At 37.7% G+C, this 17,891-nt stretch overlaps 2 protein-coding genes across 3 annotated transcripts in view; both read right to left on the reverse strand.

The window, feature by feature from the left end:
* Positions 1-17,891, reverse strand: part of LOC127371063 (immunoglobulin-like and fibronectin type III domain-containing protein 1) — a 190,148-nt gene that overhangs the window by 138,715 nt on the left and 33,542 nt on the right. The gene's annotated exons all lie outside the window — the stretch shown is intronic.
* The window catches only part of LOC127371069 (metabotropic glutamate receptor 4-like), a 157,047-nt gene that overhangs the window by 64,989 nt on the left and 74,167 nt on the right, over positions 1-17,891 (reverse strand). For both annotated transcript variants that reach the window (XM_051413648.1, XM_051413649.1), the window contains one exon: positions 7,595-7,811. In XM_051413648.1, coding sequence (XP_051269608.1) covers positions 7,595-7,811 — 217 coding nt within the window. The remainder of the gene's footprint in view (positions 1-7,594; positions 7,812-17,891) is intronic.

Genomic DNA, 17,891 nt, shown 5'->3' on the forward strand with positions numbered 1-17,891 from the left:
ATGCAATCCATTACAAATGCTCATAAATTCAACCTTTAGAGATATTAATTTGCAGTTTTGATTGACAGTGACTGAGAAGTATTAATTTAAAACTAAAAACTGTTCACAAATGAAGAATTTGTGGCAGATCTGATTTACTGGATTGTATTCAATTGTATACATGTACCTAATTAAAGGGTCAAGGAGAGTATGTATTGTACACTTGTTTGTTTAAGGTATGTAGGTCCTGTGTGAATGAGTTTTAGGGATACCAAGAAGGGAAAGAGAAAGGAAAGTTGGTCGTCATCTAAACATCATCTAACACCGTTAAATTTAGTTTGGTTGTGTTTACAAGTAGTAGCTTGACAGTTATGTAATATCCAAATACCAATATAAATGTATATATTACATATCCACATATACCTATATATAGATATACTTATATATACAGCCTACGAAGGCAAATTCCTGCTATTTGAAAACCTACTTCACAATGAACCTGATTGTTTACCTCTTCTTCTTTTAAATTTAATTTGCCAAGGTTAATCTAATGTGAACCTTCTTTCTTGATACATGTAAAAACAATAATGAGTTTCTGTTTCCTTTAAACTAGGTGTAATTACACAGCTAGGACTGACAAGTCCAACATGGTTAACTCCTGTATTTATTTTGTATTTATTCAATTAGTTTGCTTAAATGGTCATTTGTAATTTTAATAATCACAAAAGTAATTTCAATAACCACATTATTGTACTCTAGTTGAAGATGTCAGGGTCTGAAACAGGTTGTCATCAAATCTTTATAATACTGAATAATACAATAAGTAATTATGATAATATAAAGACGTTTAGAAAGTGCTTAGTGGAAGCTGAGAAAATCTTATCCCTCTGACAAGTGATATTGATATATTCTAATGAAGAGAAGCTGTATGGATTAGTTACAGAATTGTAATCCAGATTAGTTGCATGAGCTGTCCGATTTACATTATTGTCTTACGTTGTCTAATTGAAATCCTTTCCTTCTTAACAGTTGAGAGAGACAAAGGCAGATTTAAGTATCTTTCAAAATCCAGTCCCTCATCCTTGCAACCTTGTTAATACTTTTGAATACGTTTTTTCCTACATTTTCCAGAGCATGGGGCCATTACACACCTGAGTTTGTTACATCCTTTCCTATTCCACAGACTTGTCTACTTTATTGCTTGTTATCATTCTTGTACTGAAAATTGATGATCTCCTGTTGTTGGATGAAACATGACACCCAATGAATGTCATTTAAGCTCCATTTTAAGGCATGTGACAACACAGCATTCTATCAACGGGAAGCAAATGTGGTATTGATTTCTTTTAGACAGTATCATTTCTTTAACTTCTTTTAATTGTCCATGTAATTATTCACATACTGTATGAGCTCAGCAGCCACTAACCTTATCTGTACCAATTCACATTGCTTTTTGTGGCCAATTTGTGCAGCCTGCACCGGGTACTTCAGGATAAATTAAACTGCAGCATCCCCCATAACCTCCCCCACACCCTAATCCATTGATTTGGTTTCCTGCTCTCTTGATTGGATCGGCAGCAAATAGTTCCTCCAATATTCTTCTATTCTATTAATGTACATTTACATTACAAACCTACATGCTCCAATATGCTAAAGTGTTGTTGTGTGTTTACTTTTAACTTTAAAAGATAAGTACTGAAGTACTAAGGTTAATTTCTATTCATACAGGGTATTGTTATACTTAAGTTCAACGTTCAAGCAGCAGTACCTGCTTAAGAAAATTGCCTTTTACAATATGTCTGCATTAAGAGCGATACATAACCATTATGTCACTGACAGAAAGCCCCTGAGTGAAAGAGAGATAAGCAAGAGAAGATGAGTGATGATTATTCTGCCATTTTCCTTGCCCAATTAGGCAATGACAAGTAATTGTTTAAACAAATTGCAACAGGACATATCTGAGGCACTCAGGGGTCATTTATGTGATGTCAAATAATAAATAAAGACATAAATGGCTGACATGCCACACATGGGTGTGAGCTAGAGATTAAAAGGCCATATGGATAGAAGCAGGAACATCGCTGAGTGTGCTGTGATCTCTTCCCTGGGTGATTGTGGTCATTTAGAATACAGATGTTCAAATGTCTCCCTGTTCCTCTGGGTGGGGACATGCTTTTCTCTAATCCAGTCACCACATCCTGCTACACGTTTCCATCAATATACCTTAATTTACCAACTTACATGATTACTTTTAAAAGAATATGTCTGGTGATATGTTGTGTGTCATCAAATTTCATGAAAAGACCAAAGCCAACAAAGCATTGGTCTGACTTACAAGTATTGCCTGTATGAGACTTGATATAGCTGTGTGCTGTAGAGCTCCAGTGTTGTCCAAAAACTATTAAAAACATGTGCCTTTATTATGATGAACATGGGCAGTAACAGAGCCCTCGTACACTGTGTTGCTGTTGTAAAAACTCACTAGAGCACCAATTATGTATCAGTCCATGACAGAAAGTAGTCCCTAATGAATACATTAATTATTCCTGTTTGAGTAACATTTGCTAAAAACTGCAGTGCCAAGCTTTTTTAGGAGATTCTTAACCTTTTTCAAAAGTGAAAGAGCATGTGTGTGAGCTGTTTTTGAAGATTTCTGTCCTCAGAAGGAACTACTGGGCTTGAAAATGTAAGCGACAAACAGGAAAGTAATAAAGTACTGAGAGATGGACTAACACATTGCTGGTCTTGGTCTCTTCATAGGATCCAATGACTCCAAGAAATAAACAGTAGAATATTACCAGCCTCATCCTTAAAATAAATTATTCAAAGAAAGAACTTCTGATGAACCTGAAGGTTGTTTGTTTGTAAGGATCAGTTAACACAGTATAATTAGGCTCTACCTTCTTCTATCACTGTTCATATTTTACTTTTTGTTACCAGGCATAACCTCAACCCAGTCTAATATTGTCTGTTCTCTGTATCTACAAATAAATCACCCAGGAGCAATGCAGAGTTGTTTGTGTTCACCTTTTCTTCCTATTCATTTTACATTCCCCACATGCACTTATTCATCCCAACTCTGTGGCTAATGCTTGTAATCCTCCTCGTCAAACAGGGACGACAGTTACTCCATTAGCAGGGTTTCTCATGTTGATGTCAGCCAGGCCATTGGTTTGCAAGGGAATCTTGTTAGGGTTCTTATTGACATTGTGTTTCATTAACTTGATTAATGACATCTATTGGGGCATGCTCCACAGTAATCAACATCTCTGCAGAGAGGAGCTGTCTGCAGTCAAGGATGGGACTCTCTGGGCTTCCTCTGCCCACACTTGACTGGCCCCTCCATGTCTTGTTTGTTTCGGGCTGCACTCAAAAAGAATCGTATATTCATAAATACCAAAGTAGTAAGCAGTAAGAGACCATAAGTAGACCCCGGATGACCATTATAAACTTTCCATTTCAGAAACTCTGTGTGTTCCAGAAAATAGGCCCTTTGAAATTAAGGAAATAAAGCATCTTGTGTCTATATCAACCAGAAATACATCACTTAAGATGCTCCTACTAAATTATTTGGTGTTATACCGTAAGTGCTTATTTTGAGGCTTGTTACCTCACCGTCCTGCTGTTTGCTTTGATTTCTTCACTATTTAAATATTATTGCAAGATGCACATTGCCAGGTAAAAGCCTTCAATTAGTCTGGTACTAACAAAAACATCCAAAAGAGGTATTTGTCTAATATTACTTAAAATCCTACACACTATACTCTGATTTAAATGTAATAAATTGTAAATATGACAGTTTCTGGGTTAACATTTGAAGCAAAACAGACACTTTTCACACATTTCACACATTTCCTCAAGTGGTTTTTACAAAGCGATTTCTTTCTCCATCTCTGTGTATCTTACATCTGCTCTTATATCTCTCCCTTTAGAAGGGATCACATCCTGGGTCAGTACATGGGAGATGAGAAGCTGCTCAAATACCCCAAGAAGGGAAACACTGAAGGCCACCGATTCCCAGCTCTAGGCACTGTATGCCACGAAGAGAGATACAAAAGCAGAGATCAAAAAATCCCACCTGGAATTCATATTTACCTTTCATCATCTGCTTTTTACCCACAATGTGGTTATATTTGAGTTATATTTGCTAGCTCTGTTAAGAGGGAAAGCTCTGCTGATGCAACTTCAAACAGGTGGCACTGGGCTGCCAAGTTTGTTGCTGTGGGAATTTGCCTTTTCAGCTTATTTTCTTGGTACATTTAGCTTGAAACTATGCTATCTGGTAAAGTTAGCGTGCAAGTGCAGTATAATATTTCAACATAAAATATTTCCACTGTTAAGGGATTTGCTGGCTTAATACCGTAAGAGTACATTATGGAGAGCATTCAATTCAATTAAGAGATTAAACTGAATGTTAATCACTTGGCAGGAAAATATCTAATTAGTAATATCTGTTGATTTTTCAGAGCCAGTTACTTTGATGTGATTTGATTTGATACATGTTGATTGGAGAGAGGTATATATCCACTCAGAGCTGAAACAAAACCTGGAATGAACTTTATAATGATGACGTAATAGATATTTTAAAGTACAGTAATTATAAAAAGAGTTTACGGGTTGTAATGGACTCAATCTGTCTTTGCAGATTCAACCATAGCATATTCTGCAAAACAGGCAACATTCCTGAATAAAACTGCTAAATTAATTTAAATAAATATATTGCTTGGAATGTGTACAAATATAACTTCTTCATTAATGTTGGTTTCCATAAGCTTTACATCTATAAGTGATGTGCATATAATTATGTTCCTTTTCTCAGACAGCAAATGTGTTCCATTATTTGGAAACTGGACAAAAAGTTATTTAAAGCTATACATCAAATTCCTCATGGATTTAACCCTAATAGTTATGTCTTGGAGCTCAACTGTTTCTGTTGAGAGTTGTGGACCTCTACTGTAAGTACTCCTTGAATCTAAATCATGTAACAGTACAGTATGCACCGCACTGTAGGTTATTGGCAGTGTTTTCATTGTTTTCAGTGTGACACTATCAAATAATTGTACCTGAGCTTGGGTAATATATTCTACGGATCAAATAAAATCAATCTACTGTAGATTCTTGGAAACAATCTGAAGGACATGTATTACATGATTTCTCAGCCTTGAAAAAATCCCCAACATGTTTTACCCAGCATCACTTATTTTCCAGCCTTCAGCTGTGCCTGACTTGTGCCCAGCGGATGAAGTGTTTGGAGTGTGACAGACATAATTGATGAGCAACCACAGCCAAGATAGTCTCATTCTGTCAAAGCACAGTGGAAGCCAGAGACATGACTGGGGCACCTTTAAGTCTCATCCTTTTAATTACACTTATACTGAGCCATCCCAAACCCTCAAACTCCTTGGGAACTCCTTCAGTAGAGTAATTTGTTGGAAAGGGGTGAATACAAAGAGAGGAGGATCCAAAGACTCCTACATTAGGCCAAATTAAAAATCTTGATGTGTGGTTTTTGATGTGTGAATTTCCATGGGAGAAATCCTGTTTCTCAAATGTTTAGCTCTCTAGCACAAAATGCTGATTGAACCTGTACATTTAGCTCCCGAGTTCATTTTTAAACAGACTGAGGTCTGTCAGATCTTGGGGATAGTTTTAAGTTACTGGAATCAATGACTTTGAAATAAAATCACTTCTAGTAGCAGAGGCTTGGTTTAATCATGAAGCCTAACATATGGTTTGAAAATAAAGTCAATGTGTTTTTTTTTAAATTACACTTTTATACAAAAAGGAAGAAAACTCAGAAATTGAACTCTAGCATACATTTTATCATCAAGCAAGCAGCAAACAACTGCCTACTTACACATTCAGCAGACACTGAGCAACATGAGAATAGAGCAACACCAACTCCTCAGACAACATCTGCTAGATGCTCAACTTTGTTAAGCAAACACTAGTTTAATTCAGCTCTGTCATGTTTCTGGGCAGGTAGAGTCCTTTGTTTACTGTTGTTTGCAAATGGCTACCTGCAGTCTTATATCGGTCGACCAACTGATGAGCACCATGGTGGACTCAGGCATACAGTCTGGGCCAGAGAACCAAAACAATCTGATTTCAATCTGAGAGAACATGAATGCTTCCATTTTACCCAGAACAACTATAACAACAACCTTGTAACTGCTCTTGCTTCACTGACACCTCCAGGACTCTACAGTGCGAGCATTGTGCAATTGTGAAAAGTCAGTTGCGTTCAGGTGCAAGTGACTCTGAGTTCTAAAACCGGGACTGTATATACGTTTGTAGATACATTTCTTCTACAATCTCCATCTTATTAGCACAGAGCAATATACAAGGCATTCAGATACATAGCAGTTTCTCATTTTTAGCTGGCTTTGACCATCGCTTTCACTGGTTAAATCATCAGTTGTTGCTAACTTTAATTAAAGTAAGTTGATTACTTAGGGGCAGGAGTAATTCTGACCTGGAGTATCTATTTGAACTTCAAGTCTTCAATTAAATTTTTTCCATGGAGGGTGGTGAGCACTGTCAAGTTATGTTTATAGTTTTCGACAGCTTTGTTTTAAAGGACCAGTGTGTAGGATTTAGCGGCATCTAGCGGTGGTATCATAGATTCAAACCAACTGAAATGCCTTGACTCAACCAAGTATGAAGGAGAAACACAAAAGGCCCTATCTAGAGCCAGTGTTTGGTTTGTCTCTTCAGGGCTACTGTAGAAACATGGCAGTTTCAACGTGGCGCACTCTGTTACAGAGGACTCGCTCCCTCTGTAAATAGCTCATTCTAAGGTAATGAAAACACAACAATTCTTATTTTCAGGTGATTATACACTAATGAAAACATTAGTTGTTGTGTATTAACTATTAATACTAAATTCTGTTTTTGCCAATAGATCCTACTAAATGTTCTAAATTATGGACCTTTAAGGTACCATGTAGGTTATTTTCAGGATTAAATATTTTACATGATTGTATTAGAAATTATCATTTTTCTGTTTAATTGTGATTTTTGTGGCACATTTTACTCTGTTTTATGTTTTGTGTATTGTTTAACACTGCTGCCGTCTGGGCAGGACAATGAAAATATTTTTTTTTATTTACAGTGAGGCTTCACTGGTTAAGGATATATAAATAAATGTTTAAAAAGCCATCTGAGTATACAGCAGTATTGGGGCAAAGGAGATCCAGTGTAGACACTGACAGGGGACTGTAACTGCTGCTGAGGTACTCTTTTTGCTGCATAGCCAGAGATGAAGGTATAAAAGTGACTGAAGTGGTGTAAGGCTGCAGTGGATGTTTGGATCCAATGGAGCTTTAAAGCCATTTACAACATAAGAAAATCTGTAGTTGCAACAAAAACACATCCTGTGCTGTTTTCAGGCCTCTCTATGTGTTATGATAGTACATGTTCAAGTTTGTATTTGACCTCTGGCTGTTTACATGTTCCGGGATCAAATCTAACATTTGACCTCACTAATTGATTTTTTCTTGCATGTCTCGGAGCTTCACCGATTTTCTACAGTACAGAACGTTCGCAGGGAATAACATCTTCCCACGCCCAGTGCTAGACAGGCAGTAATGATATATGAGACGAGAGGGCTTACCATCCTCCCGAGACTTCTGAATGAAAGCATCGACGCCGCTTTCTCCGTAGTTCCCCTCAGAGGCCACTGTGGAGACGTAGTTCCAGCGCATGGCTTTTACAATGTCCACCATGGCCTGGGCCTGGTAGGTATCTGGAGGAACCACGCGTGAGAAGAAGTCGTAGCGGGTGTTGTCACTGAGCTCTGGAGCTGTGGAGGCGTAGCTCACCTGGGGTATCTGCACAGGAAAGAATATTGATGAGATTATACGCTAGAAGAAGCTTCTAGCGAAAAATAATGATGGCAAGTGAGTGAAGAATATAGGGACAAGACATAAATGGTATTAAGAAAAGAAACAATATAAATATAAAAACAATATAAAAGAACATGTGTTAATAAAATAGATGATATATTAAACAGGAGTGTAAAAATTACAGTGGAGCTACAGTGCAGTGCAAGAAATGCTAGATAAATAGTCCAAAATGAAATTTAATAAAAGGAACTGACACACAGAAAGGTCTTACACCTTGATATAAAAGAACTGAGAGTTGGAGCACCTCAAGTTTTCTGGGAGCTTGCTCCAGATATGCGGTGCATGTAAACTGAATGCTGCTTCTCTGTGTTAGGTGTTTACTGTGGGGACAGTAAGCAGACCTGTCCCAGACAATCTGAGGCGTCTGGACGGTTCAAAACGGAGCAGCAATTCCTTGACAAACAGGAAGCCAATGTAAAGATCCAACAAATGACATAATATGATCCATTCTTCTCGTCTTAGCGAGGACTCTAGCAGCAGAGCTCTGAATCTGCTGCAGCTGTTTAAGCGACCTTTTAGAGAGACCTGTGACGACACCATTAGAGAAGATAAACGCATGGACAAGTTTTTCTAAATCCTGCTGAAACTTAAGTCCTTTAATTTGTGATATATTCTTCAGGTGATAGTAGGCTGATTTTGTAATCGTCTTAATGTGGTAATTCAAATTTAGGTCAGAGTCCGTGACTACACCAAGATGTCTGGCCTGGTTTGTGGTTTTTAGATTATAAGAAGACTGAAGAAGCCGGGCACTGACTTTCACTCATTCATCTTTGGTGGCAAAACAATTATTTGTGTTCTGTGGATATTACAGGCAGATTTACAGGGCGAAGTATGACGGCATCCAACAAACTGGCCTCCTTTTAAAACTCAACACAGAGCTACTGATCCTGAACCCCCACGGAGCCCTTTAACACCCACCCTCAGTGCTCCCATGCGCAACAGCAGGCTGGCCAAGCTGAGCTGATGAGCATGTCAGGCTCATGAGTACGGGTCACTTGTGAAACATAAATATGTCTCATCTTGGCATGACATGTTTTACACACTGCAGAACGTGCTTGCTGAAACCGTCTTAAATAAAAAATAAATAATCGTATTAGTTTTATTATATTTAATACATTTTCTACTGCTACAACATACACAGTAGTAGCTTTTTAAATAGTAAGACTTTATAAATGCAAGAACTTGCATCATGGCAGGCTACTGTTGCTCCCACTGCTCCAAAGATTTTACCGACGCATGTGCTGGCGAAAGAAAAACATTACATAAGAAACTTGAATAGAAAAATAAATAGGTCAGCTCAAGCACGAAGCCTTTCTTGAGTGATCATAATTTTAGATTTTTTTTTGTTGTAGTTGTTGTGTTTCTCAACACAGGGGACTATTTTCAGGGATTGCACCGTGTCAGTTTTTGTAATAGGTAAACCGTGTTCGTGTAAATGGAATTTTTCATCCCTATGGCACACAGTGATTCACCAAACAGAAAGCAGGGGTGTTTCCTGGTAATGATACACAGTGTGCCTTTTTGATGAGGATCTGTCGTCATGTTTTTGTGTCTCTAAACAAAATGACGAGAAAGGTGCACTCAGTGAAACATGATCCTAATGAAAAACAGCCCCGTTTTCCCTCTAGATGCCTCTTTGCCACATGCAGCATTTCATTATCACAGACTGCAGACCTGTAGGCTGGCACACACACACATCCACCCACACACACACACATACACACAGATAACCCTTGATATTAAACATCTGACTTCAAGGCAACCTCACCAAGATGAACACCACAGTGGCCTAGATCACTTATTTGGGTAAAATAAAAAAATAAAAATGTAACTGGAGTTTTATCTTGACTTTATCCCTTGGCCACAGAGTGTTTGTGATACAATACAGAGAGAGAGAAAGCTGATTTAAAAACTTGCAGAAAGGTGGTTAGTTTGAAGGGATCTAATAAATTATCTAGGTGACACTAATGAGTAATCCGTCATTTGTGTAATGCATTTGGTGGCAGGAATTTTAAGGCACCACTAAAATAATTAAACATTGCTAACAGGGGTCAGTATTTAGTCACAAGCCATGTGTATAAATGCCTAAATGGCCTGGCACCATTATTTTCAGGTGTTTGACTGCACTAGAAGGATAGGTGTATAATACTAGACATAATCAAAATTCAGTCAGAATTGAGAGATATGGTTCTTCTGTATATAAATTCTGTCAGTGTGTGGGAGCTAAAATTTGGAGCAGCTCACCAGAGGACATGAGATCCTCGCAAAGAGGAGAGGGGGGTGAATGTATATCATATTTTAGTAAAAATGTACAATTTGTATAAGGAGTAATACTGTATCTACTAATTAAATCTGCATGTCAGTAATAAAGCAGTGACACAGCCGTCTTTGTTGTTATCATTATTTGGGGTAGGCCATGATCACTATGAAAATAAGTTTTAACTTTTAGTGTTTTGCTTTAATGTCATGCTTTAATTGTATACATTATCCCTGTGTTTATGTTATATGCTATTTATACTGCGTTTTACATTAACTCTGTATTTTGTGTTTCTGCTTCATGTTGGATTGAATCTGTCGCCATGTCCCAATTCCATACTACATACTGATTCTCAACAGGTTTTTAGTACGTACAGTAGTGTGTATCAACAAAATAAAGTATGCTCAAACCTACTTTAACACTTACATTAATTAGCAACAGCTGATATGATTTTATCCAGTGAAAACGACTTTCAACGTCCAACTAAAATTTGCGGATGGTGGTGAAACAGCTCGACAAAAATCTTGGAAAACAATAAATAAGTATTAAATCTTAAAGGACTAGTGTATAGGATTTAGTGGCATCTAGTAGTGTAGCTGCAGATTGCAACTAACTGGATTTGACGATGTGGGAATGAGAACAGGCTGTGAAGAGTGTAGAATGAACTATGGTGGCCGCGAAACTTGCCAAAAACGTAAATGTGCTACAGCCAGTGTTTGGTTTGTCCATTCTGGGCTACTGTAGAAACATGGCAGTTAAACATGGCGGGCATACCTCTGCATATTATATTCCATTTCTGCCAATAGATAATTTTCACACTGGACCTTTAAGGAAAAAACATCTTATTGTCTTTTTGCAAAGTTTAATAAGCTTTTAGTTGCAGTTTGACTGAAATCCAGTGTGACATACACTAAAATAGTAGACTATGGCAGTATGTAGTACATACTTTATGGAATTAGTATGGATTAGGGACACAGCAAACATGTATTTTTGTTTGTTTATTTTTGGACCATGTGGCTATACTTTGAGCGTGTTATGTGTAGGTTGCTTTATGACAGTAAAACCAAACCAAACCAACAGGTTTTATATATAAACCTCATCAAACCTCATATTTCATTTGTTTCCCTCTGTTTGGTTCATGGGGTTTGTTTGTGGTATTTTCAGTCTCTCTCTCCACAGCTTTATCCATGCTTGTCCAAGCAAACCCAGCTTGGCTTGAAATGTATTCATAAAGACAGGTTAGATGCCAGAGTCGCGGAGGTACTTCACTTCAGTACCAAGACCTTAAGATGATTCCCTGAGCAAGCCTCAGCAAGGGAAAAACATGAAATAATGATATGGAAAAAATAATAGTGTAACTTAGGGTATTCATGGACTGGAATTTTTAAGAGCCCACCTAACAAAGCTTAACATACTACTGATGGGTTTACTGAGGGATTAAAACATACAGAAGATTGTCCAGTAACTAAAAGCTCCTTGAGAATTGTTCAGTATTTTCACAACAACTACTTCTCTATTTAGCAGTGTTGGTGGCATTTCTAAGAAGGTGCACAGGCATCCCTGTAGACACTTTTAATACTTCAGAATGCTTTGTTCAGTGGAATTGACCCCACACAAGGTTTCTATGTCCCTGTAATTGAAGTCATTGCTTTGTTATGTTATTGTAATTTTAAAAATGGTTCTCATTAAGGACTTGTTTTTTTTTGCCAGGTGTGTTGCTCTCCTCCTCATCCAGCTGCCCTTTTTTGTTCCATCCCATAATAAAGGATCACACAAAGACAGACTGACAGCTAAATTAGACAGATGGACGAACAGAGTATGACTACAAGCCCTGCAAAATAGCCACATGGACCTGCACTGCACCAAATGATCATGGGATTCTCCTAATTATATTGAGAGAAACCTGCTGAATCGGGATAATTCTTAAGTATGCACAACATGATGCACGGTTTAAGGCCTAGGGCATCTTGTTATTTACCTCGCATCTTAAATGAGCCAATGTGAATCATTTGAAGGAGATCTTCTGACAGAAAATAAATCAGAGTGAAGAGTGAACAAGTATGTTCCTCTGCCTGGCATGTGACTTTCTCAACTATGACACCTAACGTATTTTTTGCTGAGGGCTCAGCAGAGCACGAAGCTGTTTAATTGTTGTGATTATTAGCAGGTACAGTTTGGGGCCAAAAATAGCTGATTTCTGTAACACTGTGTCAGTTGCCGTGAAGGTGACAAGTTGCTGTTCACTAAGAAAGATGTGCAAATCTTCCATCTTGACTATAATACTGCACAATCTCACTCATCATCCTCAGTTTGTGATCTTAGCATTTAGCACCTGAGTTTATGAATGCAGTGGGAAAACACGCAGAATGTGATATAATATCCTTTTGAATGTAGTCTGTGTCTCAATTATCTCTCAGCTGCACTTCGAATCACATTTGAGTCTCAAGACTCAAATTTACTTCAACAGTAATGCCTCATATTACAATATAACAAACTATTTTCTGAATATGCATTGATATTTAGGTGTACAGTTTTGTGCATCAGTCCCATCTCCGTGATTCTCACCCTGAAATGCCTGATTTTGTCCGGTTGATATCAATGAATTCAATAGTAACAATTTGAAATGTCCTACGATCACCTTAGGTCCTAAAGCCTCTCTGGAAATGATCATTTGGCATACAAATATTGTGCTACATCCCTTTACGTTTTACAGCATCATTTAAGACCTTTTAGTGACTGTCTGGTGCCACATTTATCTCAACTGTTGTTTGCTTTGTTGAGCATCCTGTTGAGATGAGGAGCAACTTAATAATGATAATGTTGGGACCCAAGGTATAGATGCAGTATTTTTCTGTGCAAATTATGCTGGAATGCAAAATAGCTGACTCTATTTGCATCTGTAATTCAGACACCTGACAGATCCTTGCAACCTGCAGTGCGGTCCAAATGCAGAGCATCTGCTTCAATCAAGTTGCATATGGAAAACATGGATGGGTAAACATAGTTTGTCCTTACTACTTGGCAATCTCATTTCTACACAAAAGAATGCTGATTTCCAACATACATAAGCTAAGCCAAGTGTGTTTCTTCATAACCCAACCATATGATAACAGGGATGACAAAACTAATGACTGTATTTTTTTGTTTTTCACATTACATATCATTTTCAAAACAGAACAAATCCTTTAATTACTCACACACAAGTTAAAAAGAAATAAGATATTTACAATGTGATTAAGGCTGTAACAATGAATGGATTAATTGATCAGATAGATCGAGAGAATTGAGAGAAAATTAAAGCAACAATTTTGATCACTGATTTTAGGTACCCTGTGAAGTTTTTGTTCTATAGCGCTGTGGCCTGCACATGAGGATGCATGTGCACACGCATGCAATACAATGTCCCGCAAATGGTTTCACACTGATTTACAGCTGGCGGTAATGTGTGAAGACACGCAGCAATATGTCACCAAAGGGTGGGAAGAAGAAGACTGCTAGCTAGCAAACATGAATGTAAACAATGTAGTTTTCAAACTTTAGAGAATAATCGTCTTGTTTTATGTGGAAGGAAAATGCATTTATCATGTTTGTTAGGCCTCAAGGATACACACAATGGTTTCTGGTGAGTAACACTGTAAACACACTTCAAGTTTTGTTTGTTTACATAAAAACTCCACAGGGCACCTTTAATCGAAAATAATTTTTCAAGCACAACTCACAAGTTTCCACGCAAAAGGCTTTTTCCACTCATTTTTATGGTTATAACCATAATGATTCACCAATTTATTGAGAAAATGATAAACAAGTGTTTGTTGTCAGGGCTATTTGTAATGATGACACTCAACACTGTTGAAATGTTTTATATCAGAATAAACTATGTTTCTATCTTGAGGACCGGAAAATGATTGTACAATCAACCATCATGTCGGTGCTTGACTATGGAGAGATCCTTTATTCTCATGCTGCTTATTCTACCTTAAAAAAAAATAAAAAATGCAGTTTATCATTGTGCTTTGCATTTTATTACAGCCGACAAAGATTATACTCATTGTTGTGAAAAAGCAGGCTGGTCCTCAATAGCATCTTGAAGAGAACAACTTTCCATTATTTTTATTCATAAAGGTCTCCTGAAAAAGCTGCCTCAGTATATTACTTCTCTTCTCAAATGTAAAACCACAGCTCACCAAAGCAGATCTCAGGACTGCAACTCTAGTTGCTTGGGAAGCCTGCCTTCCACTACTGTGCACCTTATAAATTGAGTGAATTACAGAGGATTGTAAAAGTCACTGGCCAATTTCAAACTTTTAACTCTGAATCAATTTAGTGATGTCTGTGATTGCCTCTAATACTGTTTGTGCTTTGTTTTTCTAACGTTTGGATATATTATTTGTATGTTAGGTACTTTTGTTTGTCTGTTTTTTTTGTTTTTTTTCTTTCTCTCTGCTGTACTGGGGTATCTTGCAACAGAGATGATTAAATAAAGGTTATATAAATCACAACTTGTAATCTGAAGATATAACATTATGTTTTTAATAAGTTTGGGTCTTTCAGGGGAACACATTGCAACATGTTTTTGGTTCATGATAAAAAATCTCTTTATGACAAAATTGTCACAAAATGAAAATTAGCCTTAAATTGCTCTGAGGCAAGATTGCCCCCCAGGTTCCTCATTAGATTAGCATACATTTTTCACACAGTAACATGAAAACGTTTTGGGAAACATGGGGACATGTGTTAACCCAAAGTCCAATGCCCAAAAGCAATTTCACCAACATCATCAACATTCAGCAGGTCTGCCTGCTATCTTTAGACAAGTGTAAATGTAGGAACACACACAGTCATGATAATCATACACTAAAACATCTGCCAGGCTCCAAAGTCTTAACAGGTTTGCTTTTGCACTCCATGAACAGTGGGTTTTGGCATTGTTTTGCTCTGTGTCAGAGAGCTACAGACCAGCAGAGCTCGCAGTGCAAAAAGCTCCTCACTCTCTCACAGCAGGAGCTTTGTGTGTTGGCTGCAGTACAGAAAGGGCTGCATTATACCTAAGAGTCAGTGGGCAAAACGGCAGCGTACTCACTATATTCAGGCACCAATAATGCCTGCCGTTTTCTGCTACAGCTTCATGCAGATTAAATTTACTGAAATTACAACATCTAATTTATGCTTCTTAACTACATAATGGCCACTTACGACTGGGATAGAATCTGTAATGAAAACGTGGACTACAATATTTACTAGTATGTAGTTTTCATGCATGCTCAACATCTGCACAGACAGACAATACAGACACACATAATGATTTTATTCACATAGCGTCTTAATTCAATTTAGGGCCTGAAAAGAAATTTGGGTCTGGACAGCGGCTGCAAACATAAAGAGAAGTCGTTTAAATTTTGTAGTGAGGGATGGGGGTGAACTCTTTGAGTCAAACGCACCACTTCAGTATCCAGGCTTTCTCCTTAATTGCTATCAGCTGCTGTTGACACTGAGGGGAGATTAAAGTTTCACTTTGTTACTGTCAGGGTAAGTGGAGCAGCAAATAGCTGAGCCTCCTGAATAGAAAACCAATTCCTGCATAATGATATAACAAAACAGATTCTCACTGCTCTGGGAATGAACAACATAGCAGCGAACACAATGGGGACATTTGGCTATGATTCAGACTGATGCAACATTATATAAAGTGTCTGTATAGTAGTGGAAATAAATTCATTATCTCAATTATTTTATTGGACTTTTACAAAGGTGGCACCTAATTTCTTATGTCCTCCTTGTGTGTTCATTTTAAAGCACTGCATACTTATAATGGGTATAGGTCAACAGTTAATTGAGCTTAAATGGTAAACTGTGAGCCTCGGCAATGCTGCATAATTTCAGTGCAGTTGGATACAGCTTAGCAGTGTGGCCATATTGTCCAGTGTCAAATGTTCAACCTCAGGAGAGCAGTGATAAAATCTCTGAGCATGATTTAGACCTTTTCATAATATTTCCATCTCTCAGATTTGACCTTTAATATTTTGACATTTGATTGAATTGAGGGGAGAAGGAAAAGCCAATAACATTGAGCTCATCCTGCTTTGTCTTCCACAGAGACAGACATCACTCCTGCTTCAATCACGCAGATCACTCTGGGGAACCAAAGTCTCTCCACTGCCTACTTCAGCTCTACTGAAGTGATGGTAACAGTTCAGTTCAAACAGGATTTGTGAAGTGAGCTGAACCTGCTGGTGATGTGACCGTTAAGGGTGAGGAAGCATAAGGCAGTTGCCTCAAGACGTTTGTCCTCAAACCTGAAAAAAAAAAAAAACCTATCTCATCCAACTCAGTGATGACAGAAATACTCTACAGCTGGCTTCATTTATGAAATATTCTTCAGCAGAAATATACACCCAACTCAGACCAACTCAAGCTATATCATGAATCAGAATAGACTAAAATATTTTCTCCAGAGCATGAGTTCTTGTAACAGAAGTATGTTGGCAAAAGACAACTGTTTGGACTATCACGCATGAGCAACCCAGTTAGTTACAGTAAAATACTACCTTGTGCCCTGAGGGTGTGTGGGTGTTTCTGTGTGCATGTTTGTGCATGCATGTCTGTTGTTTCTTTTTTTTTTTTTTTTTGAAGGGCTTTCCAGATATTGATTTTTGTGTCACACTTGTGCTTTGCATGCCGAGATTAGCTCTACAAGTTGTCATCCCTTTGATTTTGTCTGGGATTGATAAGACAAATGACCTTACTGTCACTGAACAGAGCTTTGTGTTTGACCTGAGACTGTATTAACATATTAAAGCCAGAAACATAAATATTACTCACATTAGCCCACAAACTAGAAACATTGGCCGATGTGAAGCCTTTCTTAGTTATTCACATCATTTCTGTATGTGCTAGAGCCTCTTGGAGAAACGCCAGGAATTTCTTGAAAAAGTTCCTAAAGGAAAATCTGCTTTGTGCTGCAAGAAAAGCTGAACTTGGAGAACTTTTAAATGTTATTTAAACCTGTTACAGAACCCCATAGACCCCTTAATGAGCTGTTCAATCCTTCCACCCTATAAAGGAGGAAGTCAATTAACCCCAACAATAATGACGGATAAATCAAGTTGTCACAGTGCAGTAACATTTAATGTAGTTTATTGTTTCAGCCTGTAAGTGAATGTTGTTTCTGTTTATGACAGTCAATGATAATGTATCAGTGCTACAGCATATATACTCCAGCTTAAAAATGTGTCCTGTACGGGGGTTGAAAGCTACTAAATGCAGGCACTATTGTGTTTCTTTTGCATTTACTTGTATATCTTTTAGTAAACTGCAGATTTAAATAGATTTTCGATTATAATCAAATACTAGGAAGAATGATAGAGTAGGGTAAAGTTATGGATTTACGGCACAATCTGCAGCATATCAAATTGCAGTTTGCTTTAAGCCTGTTTTCCTTTTATGTCAATCTGGAACCAAATGTTTTCTGATAAAGAAAACATGGGCATTGCTTTGGAGAGCTTTGAAATTGTTACAGTCTGGATGCCGCATTTGGTCCTTTGATGGTGACCAAATGTTATTCAGTCGTCTTTAGATTAGCTACTTATGTCTAGTGATATAATGATCCATCGATTTAGCGATCACCGAACCAATATGAGCAAAGCAAAGTAAAGTCGATCCATATCATCGTCTTTATGGTACACCTTTAGTCTCATGTCACGTCTGTGTCACTGTCTCCTTCCAAACACACCTCCTACCAAAACATTCAG

This window comes from Dicentrarchus labrax, unplaced genomic scaffold, assembly GCF_905237075.1.
Source record: "Dicentrarchus labrax unplaced genomic scaffold, dlabrax2021, whole genome shotgun sequence".
Lineage (NCBI taxonomy): Eukaryota > Metazoa > Chordata > Actinopteri > Moronidae > Dicentrarchus > Dicentrarchus labrax.